Genomic DNA, 20,045 nt, shown 5'->3' with positions numbered 1-20,045 from the left:
CATCCATTGAAGAAACCCCAATCCTAGAGATGAAACCTCTTCCTTCGCACTTAGAATATTTATTTTTACTTGATAATGATAAATTGCCAGTGATAGTCTCCTCCACTTTGACAGGTATGGAAGAAGAGAAGTTGTTGCGAGTTCTGAGAGATAAAATCAAGGCCATAGGGTGGAGTATTGCAGACATCAAAGGGATCAGTTCATCTATGTGCATGCACAAAATCCTGATGGAGGCCGACCACAAGACATCTACCCAACCTCAAAGGCGTTTGAACCCAGCTATGCAAGAGGTGGTAAAGAAAGAGGTGATAAAGCTACTGGACGCAGATATTATTTACCCGATTTCTGATAGTAGGTGGGTAAGTCCAGTGCAAGTTGTTCCGAAAAAGGGTGAGATCACTGTAGTAAAAAATCAGAACAATGAATTAATTCCTACCAGAACTGTTACAGGGTAGCGTGTTTGCATCGATTATAGAAAACTTAATGACGCCACCCGTAAAGACCATTTCCCCTCCCATTTATTGATCAAATGTTGGAAAGGTTAGCTGGACATCCTTTCTACTGTTTCCTGGATGGTTATTCGGGTTGTATGCAAATTCCTATTGACCCTGAAGATCAGGAGAAAACAACTTTTACGTGTCCTTACGGGACATTTGCATATAAACGAATGTCATTCGGTCTATGTAATGCACCAGCAACTTTCCAACGCTGCATGATGGCAATTTTTCACGACATGATTGAAGATTTTATCGAAATATTCATGGATGACTTTTCTGTCTTTGGCTCTTCATTTGATACTTGTTTGATTAATTTGTCTAAGGTCTTGGAGAGATGTGAGGAGTCAAATCTGGTCTTAAATTGGGAAAAATGTCATTTCATGGTGAGAGAGGGAATAGTGTTGGGGCACAAAATTTCTGAAACTGGGATTGAAGTTGATAAGGCTAAAATTGAAGTAATAGAAAAACTCCCAGCCCCAACCAACATCAGAGGAGTGCGTAGTTTTCTAGGACGTGCAGGGTTCTATAGGCGCTTCATAAAAGAGTTTTCTTGCATTTCTAAGCCACTGACCAATTTGCTGATAAAAAATGTGCGCTTTGATTTTTCTGATGAGTGTGTGCAGGTATTTCAAGTTTTGAAGGAGAAATTAATCACCGCACCTGTGATGATAGCACCTGACTGGGGGTCGCCATTTGAGGTGATGTGTGATGCAAGCGACACAGCTCTGGGGGCAGTGTTAGGGCAAAAGAGGGACAAATGCATCCATGTCATCTACTATGCTAGCATGACACTGTCTGCTGCCCAACTAAACTATGCCACCAAAGAAAATGAGCTTTTTGCTATGGTTTTTGCTCTGGATAAGTTTAGGTCATATCTGATAGGGAGCAAAGTTTTAGTGCACACCGATCATTCAGACTTGAAATATTTGATGGCTAAAAAAGATGCAAAACCAAGGCTAATTCGCTGGATCCTTCTATTGCAGGAATTTGACTTGGAAATAATAGGAAGGGAACAGAGAACCAAGTTGCTGACCATCTCTCGCGTTTGGAAAATTCAAGTTCAGGTAAGGATATTATTCGCGATGATTTCTCGGATGAACAACTTTTTGAGATCAACAATTTACCCTGGTATGCCGATTTCATTAATTATCTATCCAGTAAGTTCGTTCCTCCCCACTTTACTTATCAGCAAAAGAAAAAAAATTTCTCAGATTTGAAATACTATTTGTGGGAGGATCCTTATTTGTTTAGAATATGTGCAGATGGCATAGTCCGTAGATGTATTCCCCAGGAAGAGGTAAGTGAAATTTTGTTTCATTGTCATGCTGGTCCGGCTGGAGGCCATTTTGGGGCAGCTAGAACTGCGTCAAAAATCCTCCAGTCTTGTTTTTATTGGCCTACTCTTTTTAAGGACGCGCATGAATATGTTACAAAATGTTCAAATTGTCAGCGCACAGGTAATATCTATAGGAGACATGAACTGCCTCTCAATAATATTTTAGTGTGTGAGCTATTTGATGTATGTGGTATAGATTTCATGGGTCCGTTTCCAGTTTCTTTTGGGAACAAGTATATTTTGGTGGCTGTTGATTACGTGTCTAAGTGGGTGGAAGCACTTGCATGCAAAACTAATGATTCTAGGGTTGTCGTTCAATTTCTCATGAAAAATATTTTCTCATGTTTTGGCACACCTAGAGCCATTATTAGCGATGGGGGTACTCACTTTTGCAATTGTTAGTTTGACAGTCTGTTGGATAAGTATGGGGTCCGACATAAGGTGGCCACACCTTATCATCCTCAAACTAGTAGCCAAGTCGAGGTACCGAACAGAGAACTTAAACGCATTCTTGAGAAGACTGTCGGTGCTTCAAGGAAAGAATGGTTTAGAAAACTCGACGATGCACTTTGGGCTTACCGCACTGCATTTAAAACCCCCATTGGCATGTCCCCGTTTAAACTATTGTATGGGAAGTCATGTCACCTACCTGTTGAACTTGAACATAAGGCTTTTTGGGCTAGTAAATTTTTGAACTTTGATGCTAAAGCCACATGTGACGAGAGAGTGCTGCAACTGAATGAACTGGATGAGTTTAGGTTGGATGCGTATGAGAATGCCAAGCTTTACAAGGAGAAAACCAAACGCTGGCATGATCGGAACATCGTTCATCGAGAATTTGTGGTAGGACAACTGGTATTGTTATACAATTCTCGACTGAATTTGATGCCAGGTAAGTTGCTTTCACGGTGGTCAGGACCATACACCATCACACAAGTTTTCCCCTATGGGACAGTGGAGATCACTAGTGAAGCAACTGGAGCATTCAAGGTGAATGGGCATAGCCTGAATGTTTATCATGGTGGTACCATGCCCGATGAGCCGATCACCGTGGATCTGCAGGATCCAAAGTGAATACAGGGAGTACAGTCAGGCTATCGACTATAAATTTAGCGCTTTCTGGGAGACAACCCAGTGTTTAGTTTATTTTTTTTCTTTCACCTTTTACTTTCGTTTTCTTTCTTTTTGTTTTAAGCATATCTTTTGAGCTAATCTCAGTGAATGGTGGTGCAGGTAGTTTATTCACCGGCGGTGGGATTTCTCAAGTGTCGGCATTCTATTAGGACGAGCGGATTCAGAACGTCAAATAAACCAGGGAAGTTTCTGTACAATTCTTCCATCTTGTGTGCTTGATTGAGTTTCACTTTCGATGTATAGAAATTTTACATTCCTGAATTCGCTTATGTGTTTGGTTTGTAGTTGTAGGGAATTTTAAAAAAAATACACTTTGATATCCCGAGCAGACACGGACCCCCATCAGGATCCCTACACGGGGTCCGTGTCTACACACTTTTAGATTTTCGAATTTCCGAGTTGAGACGGACCCTTACCCGGACCCCTACACGGGGTCCGTGTCGACGCTTTCAGAATTTCTCCTTTTCGCGAAACAACACGGACCCCTACACGGGTTCCGTGCCTTCTATTTCTTTGACAGAATCAGACTAAAATCGCGATTCCCTCTTCTCAATCCCTAAACCCCTAAAATCGATTCTTCTCTCTCTGCCGACTCCAGCCAAAAACAGCCGCGCCGACGCGTCGCCGCCTCCCTAGCCGTCTACATATCACCACCAACCGCCGCCACTTCCACCGCCGCTCATACCGCCACCTACTCTGAACCCGTGAACCCACTCCACCACCATAAATTCCTCCCTAAACACCTAAACAGTGTACTCACGCCGACGCGCCGCCTCCTCGTCGCCGCCCACCACCACTCTCCCGTGGCCGGCCATTTTCCACCACCGTCGACATTGAGTTATTGCACTTTCCTTCAGATTCACGGCTAGGTGTTTATTTTTTTCTTTCACTTGTTGGGCGTTATTATTTGGCGTTGAGTTGTCTTGGATTCAATTGTTACTGGGGTTTCTTCGGGATATTCGGTTGTTGAGCACGTTGATGTTGGATTGATTGGCATTGTGTGTCGTTGTTCGGATTGATTGGTTTGATTGTGAGGATTGGTTTTTCGGAGTGTTCAGATATAATTGCTTGAATCAAAATGCCTCCTCGAAAACAGAGCAGCAAGCGTGCACAAAGCGGTGCTTCTTCATCCTCTGGGTCTGCTAGGTTGCCATTTGATGCAGTAAGGTTCATCTGCCGAGAAAATTTCGAGTGGTACTCGGCGCTGCATGGGAACTCCGTCATTGTGGAATGTTCTATTCATCCGCGAATTGACCACGAGGTGCCACTCCGGGCAAAATTTGATAAATTTGATTGGGGACCTCTTCTAGACATCGCCAGACCGTATTACCCTGACTTGGTCTGGTAGTTCTACGCGAATGTGGAGGAAAAAGAGACGACCGAGCTGCCTCATTTGCGTACTTACGTCAAAGGCGTTCCTATTGAGTTGACCAGCGCCTACATGGCCACTATTCTGAATGTCCCTAATGACGGGCCGCCGGTGGTCTTCAATCAGGTGGATATCTTCCTGTAGGACATCACTTTCAGGATCCCTGAGGCTCGGCGCCGGCTCCAGTACCGCACATCTCCTACCGGCTCCCGCTCCAGTGTCCTCCCGACGTCCTTCCCGCTGCTGGATCGCCTCATCTGTTACTTCACGGGGGCGAATATCATTCCAAGGAAAGCCGGGAACAACGATTATGATTTCACATATGCGATCTGTCGCCCACGTTGATCCCACGAAGAATAGGACACCTTATGCCCCCTTCCCTATCATCATTTTCAGGATCTTGGCGGCCCATGGCGCCGATCTCACTGGTGAGACCTCCCTCCTGCCCACCTCTACACAGATGCTCACCCCCCAGGCCATGCAGGGCATGTACTTCATTTTCAGACAGGGTGCTTGGTACCGTAATCCAGAGAGTCGACATATCAGTCCCCATCCCCGTGACCCACCAGTGCCTACCCCTACCATTGATGAGAGAGCCTGGGAAGATCGTGTGGAAGAAGAAGCGGCATTGGATGCCCGGGCTGGACCTCAAGCTGGTTTGCCCCCTCGACAGCGCGCCCCGAGAGGTACACGTCAGATTTTCTCATCCTTATTTGATTGCATGGACGACATACGCACTCGATTGGCTCAAATCGAGCAACATTCAGACGATGCCTATGCACCACCTTGGGACAGATCCGCACTTGATGGCTTGGAGAACCTGGAGCTGGGATCAGATGATGAGTAGTTAGCCCTTTTTTTATTCTAGGACTTGTGGAGGACTTTATCGCTTTTCTAGATTTGCGCATTTCATTCTGTTATTGTATTGATGTTATGGGACATATTCTTTATGTTTATTCTCCTTTGGCTGTATCCGTGTGCTTGAGTGTTTCTCCCTATTCTTTTTTTTATGTTTCTTTGTGTATTCGATGTCGTGCTTTTCAGGTATTGATGAGTCCACCCCATTTGCACTACCCACTCGAAATTTTTCCGGGAAAGTGTTTTTGCTTTAACTGTCCTTCTAATTCATGTTATATCGCTTTACACTGAGGACAGTGTCGATTTCAAAGTGTGGGGGTGGGTCAGTTTTGTTACACATCGTTGCACAACACTTAACAACACTTTTCACGTAAGATGAAACTAAATCTAGAGAAAGAATCCTTGTTTTACTTGATAACCAGATTAATTTGTTAGATTTTGCATCACCCGGAAAATCATTTCATGACTAGTTTTGAACGAGAGGAGTCGTAGTTTCAAGGAGAGAGTCAGACATGAACCAGTTTTGTATTGACATTTCATTCCATGCACGTGTCAGACTCTTGCTCGTTAATGGTAAATTGGTGCAAGGTGAACTAAAAAAAAAGATAGAACACCCTAGAATTGTCTGATTAGCCCTCGAAGCGAAAATAAAAACGATAGTGACTTAGGGATGATTTAGGCGATCTTTGGACCGTTTGAGCCTTTCAAGCCTACCCGATGTCTCATTTATTGTCTCTAGTAACCCTTCTTGAGCCTATAAAAATCGAATGGTGTGTGTCAATGACACACAATTAGACCCCATTCGTAATTTATTCAATGTCCCACATCAACTACCAAAATTTTAGCCTATACACTTTTATCCTACCCGAACTTTGAAAGAAATAAACCCTTCGAGCGCTTTGAAATGTTCCAACACTCACATGTGTAGAAAAGACACATTTGAAGGAGTTATTGAATTACCTTTGAATGAAAATAAGTGGATTTATGATTGAAAAAAAAATGGTGTAAAGTGTATGGTTTTGAAGACACTCGAAAAATCTGTGGGTGAAAATTGAAGGACAATGAGAAAGGAAGGAGATAATAGAGCTCTAAAGATGATAAAAGTGCAGTGATTGGTGACGAGTTAAAATTTGAATGAATGCGCTGCATGAATATATTTATTCCCTCTCACTTTTGATTCCCATACCTTCTATTGTAGCCGTGAGCCTTGGCCTTACGTTATAAGTTATAAAGACCTATTAACCAAGTCATTATCGTTCAACATTTAGTAGAGAGGGGTATGAAAGTCATGCGTATGGGGCATTTCTACTATGAAAAAAATAAAAAAATGTTGATTATAAGTGATCCTTAAACCAAGTAGCTGTTGATGAGTATGAATTCTGACTTGCACACTACACACATCTCGTTTCGTTGATCTTTACTGGGTAATGTTTGAATCTTGATTTGTGATGAAAACGAATCTTGTGATATTCGAAGCATGATCTTTTGACCGGGAGTGAAGGAGTTTGACAAATTGAGAAGTTTTGATTATACTACTTGAGTTCTGAATCTAAAATATGTCTCATCTTTATTTCTTGTCTGATTTGTTCGAGGACGAACAAAGGTTAAGTGTGGGGAGTTGATAAGCACGAATTTTATAGCGTTTTAAAGACTTTATTTTGTCGTATTCGTGCTTATCTGGCGTTCTTATTCCGAGTTTTGCGCTTAATTCATGTTATTATTACTATTTGCATGTTTGACCAAAAGATGATAAAAGCCAAAGAAAAGGAAGAAAAGTTAAGTGTCGCAATGCCATGTCAGAAATACCCGAAAAAATAGGAAAATAGCACAAGGAGAGCACCCGGACCTATGCACGGACCCCGTGTAAGGGTCCGTGTCCTAAAATCCCAAGGAAGGAAATTCACGAGCCCAGACGGACCACAAGACGGACCCCTACACGGGGTCTGTTTCCAGCAACATCCGAGAATGAAAAATTACCGTACGAAGACGGACCTTATTCCGGACCCCTACACGGGGTCTGTGTCCAACATCAGCCTTGAGAAGAAAATTTGTGCACCTACCCAGACCTTTACCCGGACCCCTACACGGGGTCCGTGTCCAATGTTTCCCAGAAAGAAAATTTAATCGAGCCTACATGGACCCCAATCCGGAGGCATACACGGGGTCCGTGTACCTGATATCGGATCCAAAAATGTGCGAAGATTCTGTGGAGATTTGAAAGATTTAAGAGACAAAATAAAGGATTGAGTGCGTGACTTTTTGGACGGGACTTTCAGATCAGAAAAAAGGGAAGAACTTTGGAGATTTTGGAAGGCGGCGGCTTGGAAGAACGAGAGAAAACCGCGCACTTTACACGCAAGATCTGCGCACCATCGCTGAGATTTTCTCCTCTCTTGTTTTCTTATTTTCATTCATGAATTCGAATATTAGATTTTCTTCTAGTCTTGAATTTATGAAGTAATTTTTCTTGTGATCGGGACCACGATAGGGACAAACTATTGATTCTGTTCGTTCATTGGATTATTTGATTTATGAATCAATTCTATGTTATTGATTAATGTTTGCATAAATTTCGTGCTTTTAATTTGGCCAATTATTTGCATGTTTGTTGTTTGATATTGACTCGAAAGAGAATAGATTAAATTTAGTTTCAAAAATATTAATCAACACACGGTTAAATCGACTAGAAATAGTATTCGGTTACAATGTGCGATTTTAGGCGACAGCTGTGATTCCATCGTTGAATAATGCGTTTTTGTTTGATTAAATTCAATTAGAAATAATTGGACTGTTAAATGAAAATAGGATTATAAATTCTAGAAATAGATTTATAGTTAATTCAGGAAATTTAATCGTGGCATCGAATAATCTGTGGTTAATTAATTCCAATGCATGATAATAATCAAAGTTTGGACCGTTGTGTGTTCCCGATCATTTTATTAAATTTTAAAATATCCCAAGTTTCAACATGTCCTGCAAAGTCGAGCGTAGTTAATAATCGAGCATAATTTAATTTAATTTAACTAGTTTAAATTATCATCAAATCCGTATTATTGTTTGCCTAGATTAATTCGAATAATTTAAATTTTAGTATTTAAATAATAGTCTCTGTAGGATCGATACTTGGACTTTTCGTCCAACTACTATAACTTGACCTAGTCCGCTTGCTAGATTTTTTCCCAACCGAAATCGTCGGTCAATATGTCAGCCTTACCGGTAAAAAATAGTAATCTTAGCATAAAAAGTAATAATTTTTCATTGATAACCCAAATAAGAGATCAATCTCTCAAAATACGTTTCGTGAGATCGTCTAACACAAGTTTTTGCCTAATTATATAGTGTAGTCAGAAAAAGTTTTTTTTTTAAAAAAAAACAAATAAATAAAACATGAAAAGGTGAAATCATAGATTGTTGATTTTGATGGTCAAAAGTTGCCAATAAGGCAAGTCTCGAGGTAATTTGTTTGTGTGACCAAAATTCAATTTGGAAATTTTGGAGTTTGTTGATAATAATAATAATAATAATAATAATAATAATAATAATAATAATAATAAATTTAGCGTACGACAATTAAACATTTACCCTTAATATAAATTACATGTGTCCTTTGACTAGCCTATGAGCTCTTGCTAAAAATGCGAACCAAAATTATTTATTTATTTATTTTCAAATATAATAAATTAATTATATAGCTAAAATTGGGTCTTTATCAGGAATTTTTTTTTACTCGGTGTCTATTTTTCAGCTCTATAATTTCGGTCAAACCCTTTTCTTGGATTCATAACATTCTATGATTTTTTTTTCTAGAAATTAAATTTATTATTTTTAATAATAAATGTAGATTTCTAAGGGCAGAAAATATTTAAGCTGATGAAATTGTATAAAAAAATAAGTGCAATAGTTGTGAAAGTGTATATCAAAATTTTATTAAAATACAGATTTCTGGTTATTTATTTGACATTACATTACAATTACCATTTCTTTCGTCTAAAAATTTATTCATATTTGATTTAATTTTTTTTGGAAGTTTTATCTGATTTCTTTTGGTCTCACATTCACAAGTGGTTAGGTACCAACGACGATTAGTTTTTGTCCCTTGAAGACAAATGGGTGTCGCATGGAACCCAATCAATTCAACTTAATTTTAGTACTTTTCTAACTTTATTTTGGTTTATATCAGAGCAATAATAGATCTGTTAATTTGTGATTTATTTGTGAGACGATTAACCATACCTATTATTTACAATAATAAATAATATTTTTGGCATAAAAATAATAATTTTTTATGAGTGATCCAAATAACATTTGTCAAAAACTTGTGTGATACGGTCTCACGGATCGTATTTTGTGAGACATATATCTTATTTCGGTCATCCATGAAAAAATATTATTTTTATGTTAAGAGTATTAATTTTTATTGTTAATATTGGTAGGATTGACCCGTCTCACGAATCTATCTCACAGATAAAGATTCGTGAGACCGTCTCACAAGAGAACTATTCATAATATAGTCATCTCCCAAAATTAGCTTGTGACCCATATCACAAAATTTTTTGTACCGAATAAAACGGTCGAGCAGTTAAGTTACATAGTATAAAAACAAGAGCATCTTACATAAAAAAAAGAGTATTAAGATACCAAAGAGTAATTCATTAAACAATGTGCTAGTTTAATGTATGAATAGCAATCCATGCACACAGAAATTTTAAACCGGATTAATAGTAATATTTACCATAAATTAGATTGGATAAAACGACCACAACCATTGGAAACAAGTATTTATATATGCATTGCATGTTATACATTTTCCAATATGTATATCAATTCGAGTTATGCATGTATTTGAATATTTAATTTACACAAAAACTCTGGTCAGATTGTCTTACGAATTAATTTCGTGAGACGGATCTTTAACCCTGACCAATTTACTTTTTATGATATGTATAAGTTTGGTCGACTCGTCTATGGTCTTACAAAAGACCTGCTAATTTAATTTATGGGGAAAAGTAAGAACCATTGAAATAGTTAATAACAAAATTGAGATGCCTCCGAATTGGGCGCACATGGCTCAACTTATATCATAATTATTATTCCCACTATATATATATATATATGTGTGTGTGTGTGTGTGTTATATCGCTTGAGTTTTTGCTCTTAATTGGTGTGATTATTTAGAAATTTGTTCTTTTGAACATGCACGCATGCATGCTGCTTTTCTTGTATTAACGTGGCATTAGTTATAAAATTTGTTCAATTAAAATAATCACTCAAATTAATTTACAAGTTACGATTTGTTTCCCTTCATTCATTGAATTTAATTATCAATTTAGTCCTTTTAATAATTTAATTGTGAATTTGTATTTTTATCCATGCCACTTGCATATTTTTTTCTATTTTTAGTCTTGTTACGCTGAATTTTTAGTTTTAGTCATGTAACATTTTTTTTTCCATTTTTGGTTGTAACTTGTATTTTGTTTTTATTTTTGTATTTTTTTTTACCGCCGGAGACGATATAGTCCGGTAAAAAAAATGAGAGAAAAAACATACAAGTTACAAGATTAAAAATGAAAATTCACTATAACATGATCAAAAATAAAAAAATACAAATTATAGACTAAAAATAAAAATTCATTGTTAATAAAACCAAAAAAAAATTACGAGACAAAAAAAATATCATTTACGAGTATAATTATAAAATGTCATCATCCTCAGTCATCTTGAAGACTATTTTTCAGTTAGTCGGTTCTCTTTTAGAGAAGTGAGGCTTAAACCATATCATGTGACCAATCTCGATATTATTGATTTCATGTTAAAAACTAAGAACTTTTTCTTGCCTATAAATCCTAAATTTATCAAAGGTAAAATTGAAATTATTTTACTCAAAAAACCTTTGTAGTCTTAAAGTATATTTTTCTATCACATATCATCGAGAAAATTCCATGTGCTAATCATTAAAACCAATCCAAATCCTATGATTAAATTGTCATGATACCACCATTATCCCATGAATGAAGCAATCATTAATTATTTGCAGTCCTGCTATATATATATATTAATTTCATCAAAGATTTTATTAAATGTTGATAATTCGCCCAATAATTGGCTAGGATATAAATATTTTTATATATGTCTTAGAAATGAGTGCATGCATATGGTACTTAATAATAAATAAATATCTTTGCATGTGACCCTCATCAAATCAATTAGTCAAGGCCCTTGCCCTTTATAGATTATATATGTATACAAATATATATATATATATATATATTACATATATAGGCCTATATATGTATATATATATATACTATATATACATTAGGCCTATATATGTATATATGTTAAGATCAAGCGCTTACCACTACGCAAAAAACTATAGATGTTAGTTAAGGCGCAACTTTATTTCCTTATATTTGTGGCAGCGTAAAGTGCACCTACTTGGGTGCTAATGGGTCGGAAAGTTAGGCCCATGAGTTCGGGGAGTTGCTTGTCTATCTGTTAGTGCTGTTTCATATCCCTTAGAGATCAATCTTACACTTTTCCTATCGTCGGTCATGTACCCACCTGAGACAGTATTACCCGTTAATATTTGGTGGCACTCTGTTATGGCCCACTTAGCCAACCAGATCAAGCGACGCAACGTCAGCAGCTTGATGCATGAGAACTTCGCATGAGGTCACTCATCTCAGTACTACTCTCACTCATGCACGCTTAACCCAATATTCTCCCCAAGAAGTATAGAAACTTGTGAGATTTGAACTCATGACCTCGCTCTGATACAAATTATTAAGATCAAGCGCTTACCACTAGGCCAAAAGCTATAACTATTAGTCAAGACACAACTTTATTTCATTACACTTGTGGCAGCACAGAGTGCACCTACTTGAGTGCTAATAAGTCTGGTTGTTAGGCCCATGAGTTCATGGAGGTGTGTGTCTATCTGTTCGTGTTGTCTCATATCCTTATAGATCAGTCTTACCATTTTTTTACCGTCGGTCATGTCCCCATATGAGACAATATTACTCGTTAAGATCTGATGTCATTCTTCTACGATCCACTTAGTCAACCAGATCAAGCGGCGCAATGTCAGCAGCTTGACACATAAGAAGTTCTTATGAGGTCACCCATCTCAGTACTACTCTCAGTTATTCACGCTTAACCCAACAACATATACGCACGAGCAATAGTGAAATGCGTATATACAAAGATTTTACGCATAAATTTGACAAAAAAAATTTGAAATTTCTTAATTTTGCCGTAAAATTGAAAAAGATTAAAAAAAATAAAAACAAAACTTGGAAAATGAAGGTTGATGGAGTTTTGTGAGAGAAATAACTGTATTACGATTTGTAAAAATATGCGAAAAAAGTGAATAATTTTTTATCATTTTGTCCCTTGAATATGTGATTATTACATTGAAGTTTGAGGATATTTATGTGTAATTATATTGGTGTAAGTATATTTAACCAAAAAAATTAGCAAGAGACCGAGATATATATCTAGTTTAATTTTATTTCACCATGCTTTAAAAAAATATAATTGCTGACATAAATAAATAATTAGGAGCTATTAATCCCTATATAAACGACTGCCTCCCCAACACAGATTCAACGAATTTGTCAGTTACATTAGTTTCATTCTTTCTTCTTCCTCACCAAATCTAACTTTGTAAAGCAACCAACTGTGGAATCAAATATATATATATATATATATACACTGCAACTTGGTCTTTTTATATATAGTTAGTTACCTCTAGCTATACTCGTTTACTGATGGATAAATCAAATAAAAACTCCAAGACCAAACGATCCAAGGCTTGTGCCTCTGCGGATAATCAGCAACCGCAAGATTCGAACCGGTTTCTTGGGGTCAGAAAGCGGCCCTGGGGGAGGTACGCCGCCGAGATAAGAGACCCTTCAACCAAAGAGAGGCATTGGTTGGGTACTTTCGACACTGCGGAGGAGGCGGCCTTAGCGTACGACCGGGCTGCACGTTCCATGCGTGGCTCCAGGGCTCGAACCAACTTTGTTTACTCCGACATGCCTCACGGTTCGTCAGTCACCTCCATTGTTTCCCCCGACGAAGAATACCATCACCATCAACAGCAGCAAGATTTCGCCAATTCACGACACCAACACCATTTGCTTTTCTTCGGTGGAGAACATGTGAATGATCATAACTACAACAACTATTTTCTTAATCACGGGGTTAACGATGCTCTGAATGAAAATGTTGACGATGATGAGCTTCCACCGTTGCCACCGGACATTACTAGCAGCCGCTACTTCGGAGAACCACCGCTGGTGCTATCTGAAATGGGACACGGAGTTCTGAACGACATGAGGTATCTTGAATTGGCGGGATCAGCTCCGTATGAATTTGACGCGTCCACCTTCACCAACACGACTACTGCTTTCTCGTCACCAAGCGAATTTGGATGGTTTTGATCGTTTCCACTTCTCTAAAATTTATCAATCATGCTTGGTTAATACATAGACATGATATTGTCGGATTTCATTTCTAAGGGTTTACTTGGTTTTATATGTAGCCTTCTTCGATACATTGTATATACCAGCTGTACGATCGAGTGCTAGTATTTCCTTTTTTTCCCATCGTTGGAGCAACCTATAAATTTATATTATATGGATTGTAATACTTTACGAGTTTCCAAGTTCAAAATACGTACGTGAATAATGAAGGTTGCGATTTATTTTGTAAAAAAAACTTTTAATAAGGAAATTCATGAATCTGATTGCCTGATGTATCAGGGTAAGTTGCTTTCTTACCTCCTGTTGTGTAATCAAATTAAAACAACGTCTTTAAAAATCAGGCATGGAATAAATTTGTTTGAGTTGGGTTAAATATATTTCTTATACTAGCATAGAGTACCGTGCACATAAATATCAATTATATAATCAAAATTAAAAACATTGATTTTGTTGGGTGCAATAATTGTCTTTGCTGGAAGATTGATCGAACCGTGGTGCTTGAGCTGCTGTTCGGTTTAAAATATTTGAGTTACACCATTACCATCAGCTATAGCTTTTGGTAAAACGGTAAACACTTGGTCGTACAATTGATATCAAAGCTAAGTTTACAGGTTCGATTCTCATTGTTTGCAAGAAGTGCAATTATTGGGAGAGAGATTGTTGGGTGCAATAATTGTCCCTACTGGAAGAGTGATCTAACCGCGGTGTTTGAGCTGCTGTGCGGTTTAAAAGATTTTAGTTGCACCATTACCACCAGCTATATGTTTTGATAAAGTGGTAAGCACTCGATCCTACAGATTTTCTAAAAAAAAATTCGAATAATTTTGTTATTTATTTGGTTTTAATCTCTTAACACATTTTAGATGAATAAATTAATTAAGAACTTATATAATTTACTTTCAAAATTATTTTCCAATTTAAAATTCAAGTTGTTGATTTTATGTTATATAGTAAATAATAATGAACTTAATATATAGAATGAAATGAACTGAAACAAATTTTTTTAAAAAAATTATCTATCCAAACACCACGTATAAAAAAGAATAAACTAAAAATCAACTAAATTATGGATTTTATCAATGCATAAATAATAATTTACATAAGTGAAGCACATTAAGGACAAATAATTATCAATTTAAAATCCTCGTGACTAACTCATATCAAAACTAATGAAATAGTAATATTGAGAATAAAATATGAATATGTCTCTTGTGAGATGATCTCACAAATTTTTATCTGTGAGACGTGTCAACCCTACCGATATTCACAATAAAAAGTAATACTCTTAGCATAAAAAATAATATTTTTTCATGAATGACCAAATAAGAGATCTGTCTCACAAAATACGATCTGTGAGACCGTCTTACACAAGTTTTGCCAAAAAATATAGCATATAATATTCAAGTAAAATAATATTTGACCTCATACTGAATTTTTAATTTTTTTGTTTTTAGAATTCTATATCACAGATAATTAATTTTATATTAAAATTGATCCTTATTCGAATACAATGATGATTATTAATTTTTTGTTAAATATAATTTTAAAATAATAAATAAATCAACATATATGAAGAAATATACGTTTAGATAAGAATATATGGTAAATATAATATAAAATGAAATGAACTCATACAATAATTATTAAATATAAATTTTAAACTATATATATGATTTTCAACATAAAAATTCGAAATATAACTAAAAAAATAAATTTTCAAAAAAAAGTTGTTATTTTTTGTTTTTGTTGAATTAGTTAGTTTGATTTCAAAATAATTAAATAAAGATATTAAAATATCATATGCCAAAGCTTTAATCAAGAAATTAAAATATCATATGCAAAAGCTTTAATATTGTTGTGATCGAGAAAGAGTTTAGAGAGGGGGTGAATGAACTCTTTCAAAAAAAGTTGTTTTAAAAACTTCAATAACTTGTTCTTGAAAATTGAACACCGATGAATTAAATCGAGTTTGGTTTTCAAATCAAGCGGAAGACAGTTGAAATAATCCTTCTTAGAACCAATTAAAGATTTTGTAAAGCATTTAAAATATATTGAAGTTGAATGAGTAAAAATATTTTAGTTGAAGCATTTTATCAAACACTTGGTATGCAATACTTTGGTATTTGAAGAACATATAAAATGCTTCAACAATGCATCTTTAAAACAATGAAAATAATAATTAAATGCAATAAATAAATAGACACAAATATGACTGTTTGAAAAGTTTCTGTACTGTTTCTGAAATTACAGCGGTCAAATTAGCTTTGCTGGAGCTTTTCCCGAGCTTAAACTGGTTGGTCAACGGTTGGTCAACGGTTCAAACTGGTCAGCTGATCAGCGGTTGAAAACTGATCAGCGTCTCAACCGCAGCTCCACTGGTGTGATGTGCAGAACCAGTAGCTTCATATCCATTTATCATCATCTTAAGCTTCGATTTAGACTTTGACTTCTAAATATGATTTGTAGATCATCGTCTTATCTTTCCAACGCATACTGAATCGCTTCATTCCAATAAGTGAGCCGAGAGATACGACCAAAATACCGCAGCTGTTCATTGTTGTTTTCGTGCAATCAGTTTGGTCATTCAGCAACCGGTTTGGCCTAGACACCATTCGATTTTTCCCAACTGGCATGAAATACGACTTGTTCCAAATTTGGTTTTCTGATCAGAGAAGTTGGCGGATTGTCATTTGAATGATACAACAGAGAGATATGGGCAAAATACTAACGCTGCTCGTTTTGAACCGTTTGTAGAATCCGAAATGTCTTGTCTGCACTTCAATCAGCGGTTTGACCTATATAACATTCGAATTGGTCTGACTGGCATAAAATATGACTGGTAGATAATTGAGTTGGCTTTCCGACCATTTTTGCTTAGGTCATTTTGATCTCTCTTTTGTAAGATATGCTCAAAATACTGGACCTCGCCAGAATTCAACCGTTTGAGAAATTGAAGTTCCATCTTCCACTTTGATGTTTCAACTTCACACTTGAGTAAATATGTTAGGAACACAATAACAAGTTTTTTATCGTCAAAATAAAGATTGCTAGTGTTTTTGCAACCAACTATCTCCCCTTTTTGATGATCACAAAACTTGGATAATACGAATTTTATCTAACTTATTTCTTCCCCTTTTTGTGTGAATCAAAAAGATTGATTTTAAAATTCGACATAAATATATATGATTTTCAATATAAAAATTCAAAATATAACTAAAAAAATTGTTATTTTTTGTTTTTGTTGAATTAGTTAGTTTGATTTCAAAATAATTAAATAAAGATATTAAAATATCATTTGCCAAAGCTTTAATCAAGATATTAAAATATCATATGCAAAAGCTTTAATATTGTTGGGATCGAGAAAGAGTTTAGAGAGGGGGGTGAATGAACTCTTTCAAAAAAAGTTGTTTTAAAAACTACAATAACTTGTTCTTGAAAATTGAACACCGATGAATTAAATCGAGTTTGGTTTTCAAATCAAGCGGAAGACAGTTGAAATAATCCTTCTTAGAACCGATTAAAGATTTTGTAAAGCATTTAAAATATATTGAAGTTGAATGAGTAAAAATATTTTAGTTGAAGCATTTTATCAAACACTTGGTATGCAATACTTTGGTATTTGAAGAACATATAAAATGCTTCAACAATGCATCTTTAAAACAATGAAAATAATAACTAAATGCAATAAATAAATAGACACAAATATGACTGTTTGAAAAGTTTCTGTACTGTTTCTGAAATTACAGCGGTCAAATTAGCTTTGCTGGACCTTTTCCCGAGCTTAAACTGGTTGGCCAACGGTTGGTCAATGGTTCAAACTGGTCAGCTGATCAGCGGTTCAACTGGTCTGTGGTTGAAAACTGGTCAGCGGTTCAAACTGATCAGCGGTTGAAAACTGATCAGCGTCTCAACCGCAACTCCACTGGTGTGATGTGCAGAACCAGTAGCTTCATATCCATTTATCATCATCTTAAGCTTCGATTTAGACTTTGACTTCTAAATATGATTTGTAGATCATCATCTTATCTTTCCAACGCATACTGAATCGCTTCATTCCAATAAGTGAGCCGAGAGATACGACCAAAATACCGCAGCTGCTCATTGTTGTTTTCGTGCAATCAGTTTGGTCATTCAGCAACCGGTTTGGCCTAGACACCATTCGATTTTTCCCAACTGACATGAAATACGACTTGTTCCAAATTTGGTTTTCTGATCTGAGAAGTTGGCGGATTGTCATTTGAATGATACAACAGAGAGATATGGGCAAAATACTAACGCTGCTCGTTTTGAACCGTTTGTAGAATCCGAAATGTCTTGTCTGCACTTCAATCAGCGGTTTGACCTAGATAACATTCGAATTGGTCCGACTGGCATAAAATATGACTGGTAGATAATTGAGTTGGCTTTCCGACCATTTTTGCTTAGGTCATTTTGATCTCTCTTTTGTAAGATATGCTCAAAATACTGGACCTCGCCAGAATTCAACCGTTTGAGAAATTGAAGTTCCATCTTCCACTTTGATGTTTCAACTTCACACTTGAGTAAATATGTTAGAAACACAATAACAAGTTTTTTATCGTCAAAATAAAGATTGCTAGTGTTTTTGCAACCAACTATCTCCCCTTTTTGATGATCACAAAACTTGGATAATACGAATTTTATCTAACTTATTTCTCCCCCTTTTTGTGTGAATCAAAAAGATTGATTTTAAAAATAAATTAAGCACAAACTTTGAAATTCAAACTCCCCCTTAAATTATAATTAGCTCTCTCCCTATATTTTTGAAAGTTCGAAATTGATAAAAATAGAGGGATGACTAACCAATGTAAATATTTTCAAATAATGATATTTAAAAATATGAAATGCACAAATTATCCAACACATAAATACATGAATCAATCATCTAGCTTCAACAAGAACAAGCAACTCAAACTCATTTCAAACAACAAAATCAACATATGTAATGGAATTGCTAACCAAGCTAGCATAATATAGAATATCTCATCTGCATTTTACTCGAAGAATAAATAAAATTTGGAGAGAGGGTACCGAGTTTTCTTGAAGAAGTGTGACTGAAATTTGAATGAAATTGCCTTTTTCTTGATGAGTGCAACATCCTTGAGCCCTTTTTTTTTTGGACAAAAACATCAACTTTGGCTCATGCCATGTTTTCTTCCGCAGCATACATGGTCTGCTTTTGACGAATAAACTGATTTTTCTCGTGCATGAACTGGTTGAAAATTTTATACCGTTGCAAACCCCTATGAGTCTACTTTCCAACGCAAAAAGCGGTTTGTCCTTTCAACTTGTACACATATGTTAGAAAAATCAGGAAATTCGAATTTTAAGCATAAAATTCGGTTTAAATGTTCTTTCAAGAACAACCTGCGCTGATACCACTTGTTGGGATTGAGAAAGAGTTTAGAGAGGGAGTGAATGAACTCTTTCAAAAAAAGTTGTTTTAAAAGATACAATAGCTAGTTCTTGAAAATTTGAACACCGATGAAATAAATTGAGTTTGGTTTTCAAATCAAACGGAAGACACTCGAAATAATCCTTCGTAGAAACCGATTAAAGATTTTGTAAAGCATTTAAAATATATTAAAGTTGAATGAGTAAAAATATTTTAATTGAAGTATTTTATCAAACACTTGGTATACAATATTTTGGTATTTGAATAACACATAAAATGCTTCAACAATGCATCTTTAAAACAATGAAAATGATAACTAAATGCAATAAATAAATAGACACAAATTTGTTTATGGATGTTAGGATATTAACAACTCCTACGTCACTCATTCTTCCCCTTGGAAAGGATTAACTAGAAGACTTTGATTTATAGAACACCTTGTACAAACCCATTTCAACTTAGGACTTATCTCTTGCCTAATTGAAACTCCTAGCACACTCTCGATTATAGACCGCAACCTCACAATCCGTATAATGTTTAACGTCTCTTATGCCAAGACTACAAACACAATCTTTAATGTCTTTGTGTGAAGAATCACTGAACTAAACTTTGAAGTTCAACTCTCTTGTATATGTGTGAGTGATTGTGTGTGAGGAATTATCCTTTATAGTGTACATCTCAAATGTATCCTCACACAAGGGCTTGTGATCTCAAATAGCAGATTTCTTCATGCTAGCTGCCCATGCTTTCAATCCCCTTCAAAAACTCTTGTTTGATCTTCAAGATGTTGTATTTATAGGCCCCAAAAATGATATATACATTAGACACAATAATATGATCGATTGAAAAGTTTCTGTATTGTTTATGAAATTGCAACGGTCAAATTAGCATTGCTGGACCTTTTCCCGAGCTTAAACTGGTTGTTCCACGGTTGGTCAACGGTTCAAACTGG

General features: G+C 36.0%; 1 protein-coding gene across 1 annotated transcript; it reads left to right on the top strand.

Annotated features, from left to right (window-relative positions):
* The first annotated feature begins 12,963 nt into the window (after positions 1–12,963).
* Positions 12,964–13,639, top strand: LOC142523907 (uncharacterized). The gene has a single exon (XM_075627640.1). The coding sequence runs from the start codon at positions 12,964–12,966 to the stop codon at positions 13,636–13,638; it is 675 nt and encodes a 224-aa protein (XP_075483755.1). The 3' UTR covers position 13,639.
* Positions 13,640–20,045: the final 6,406 nt, after the last annotated feature.

This window comes from Primulina tabacum, chromosome 14, assembly GCF_025594145.1.
Source record: "Primulina tabacum isolate GXHZ01 chromosome 14, ASM2559414v2, whole genome shotgun sequence".
Classification (NCBI taxonomy): domain Eukaryota; kingdom Viridiplantae; phylum Streptophyta; class Magnoliopsida; order Lamiales; family Gesneriaceae; genus Primulina; species Primulina tabacum.
The sequence above is the reverse complement of the archived record's forward strand: the minus strand, read 5'-3'. Positions and strand labels throughout refer to the sequence as shown.

Coding starts and splice junctions, on each gene's coding strand:
- LOC142523907 (XM_075627640.1), top strand. CDS start 12,964: ATGGATAAATCAAATAAAAACTCCAAGACCAAACGATCCAAGGCTTGT.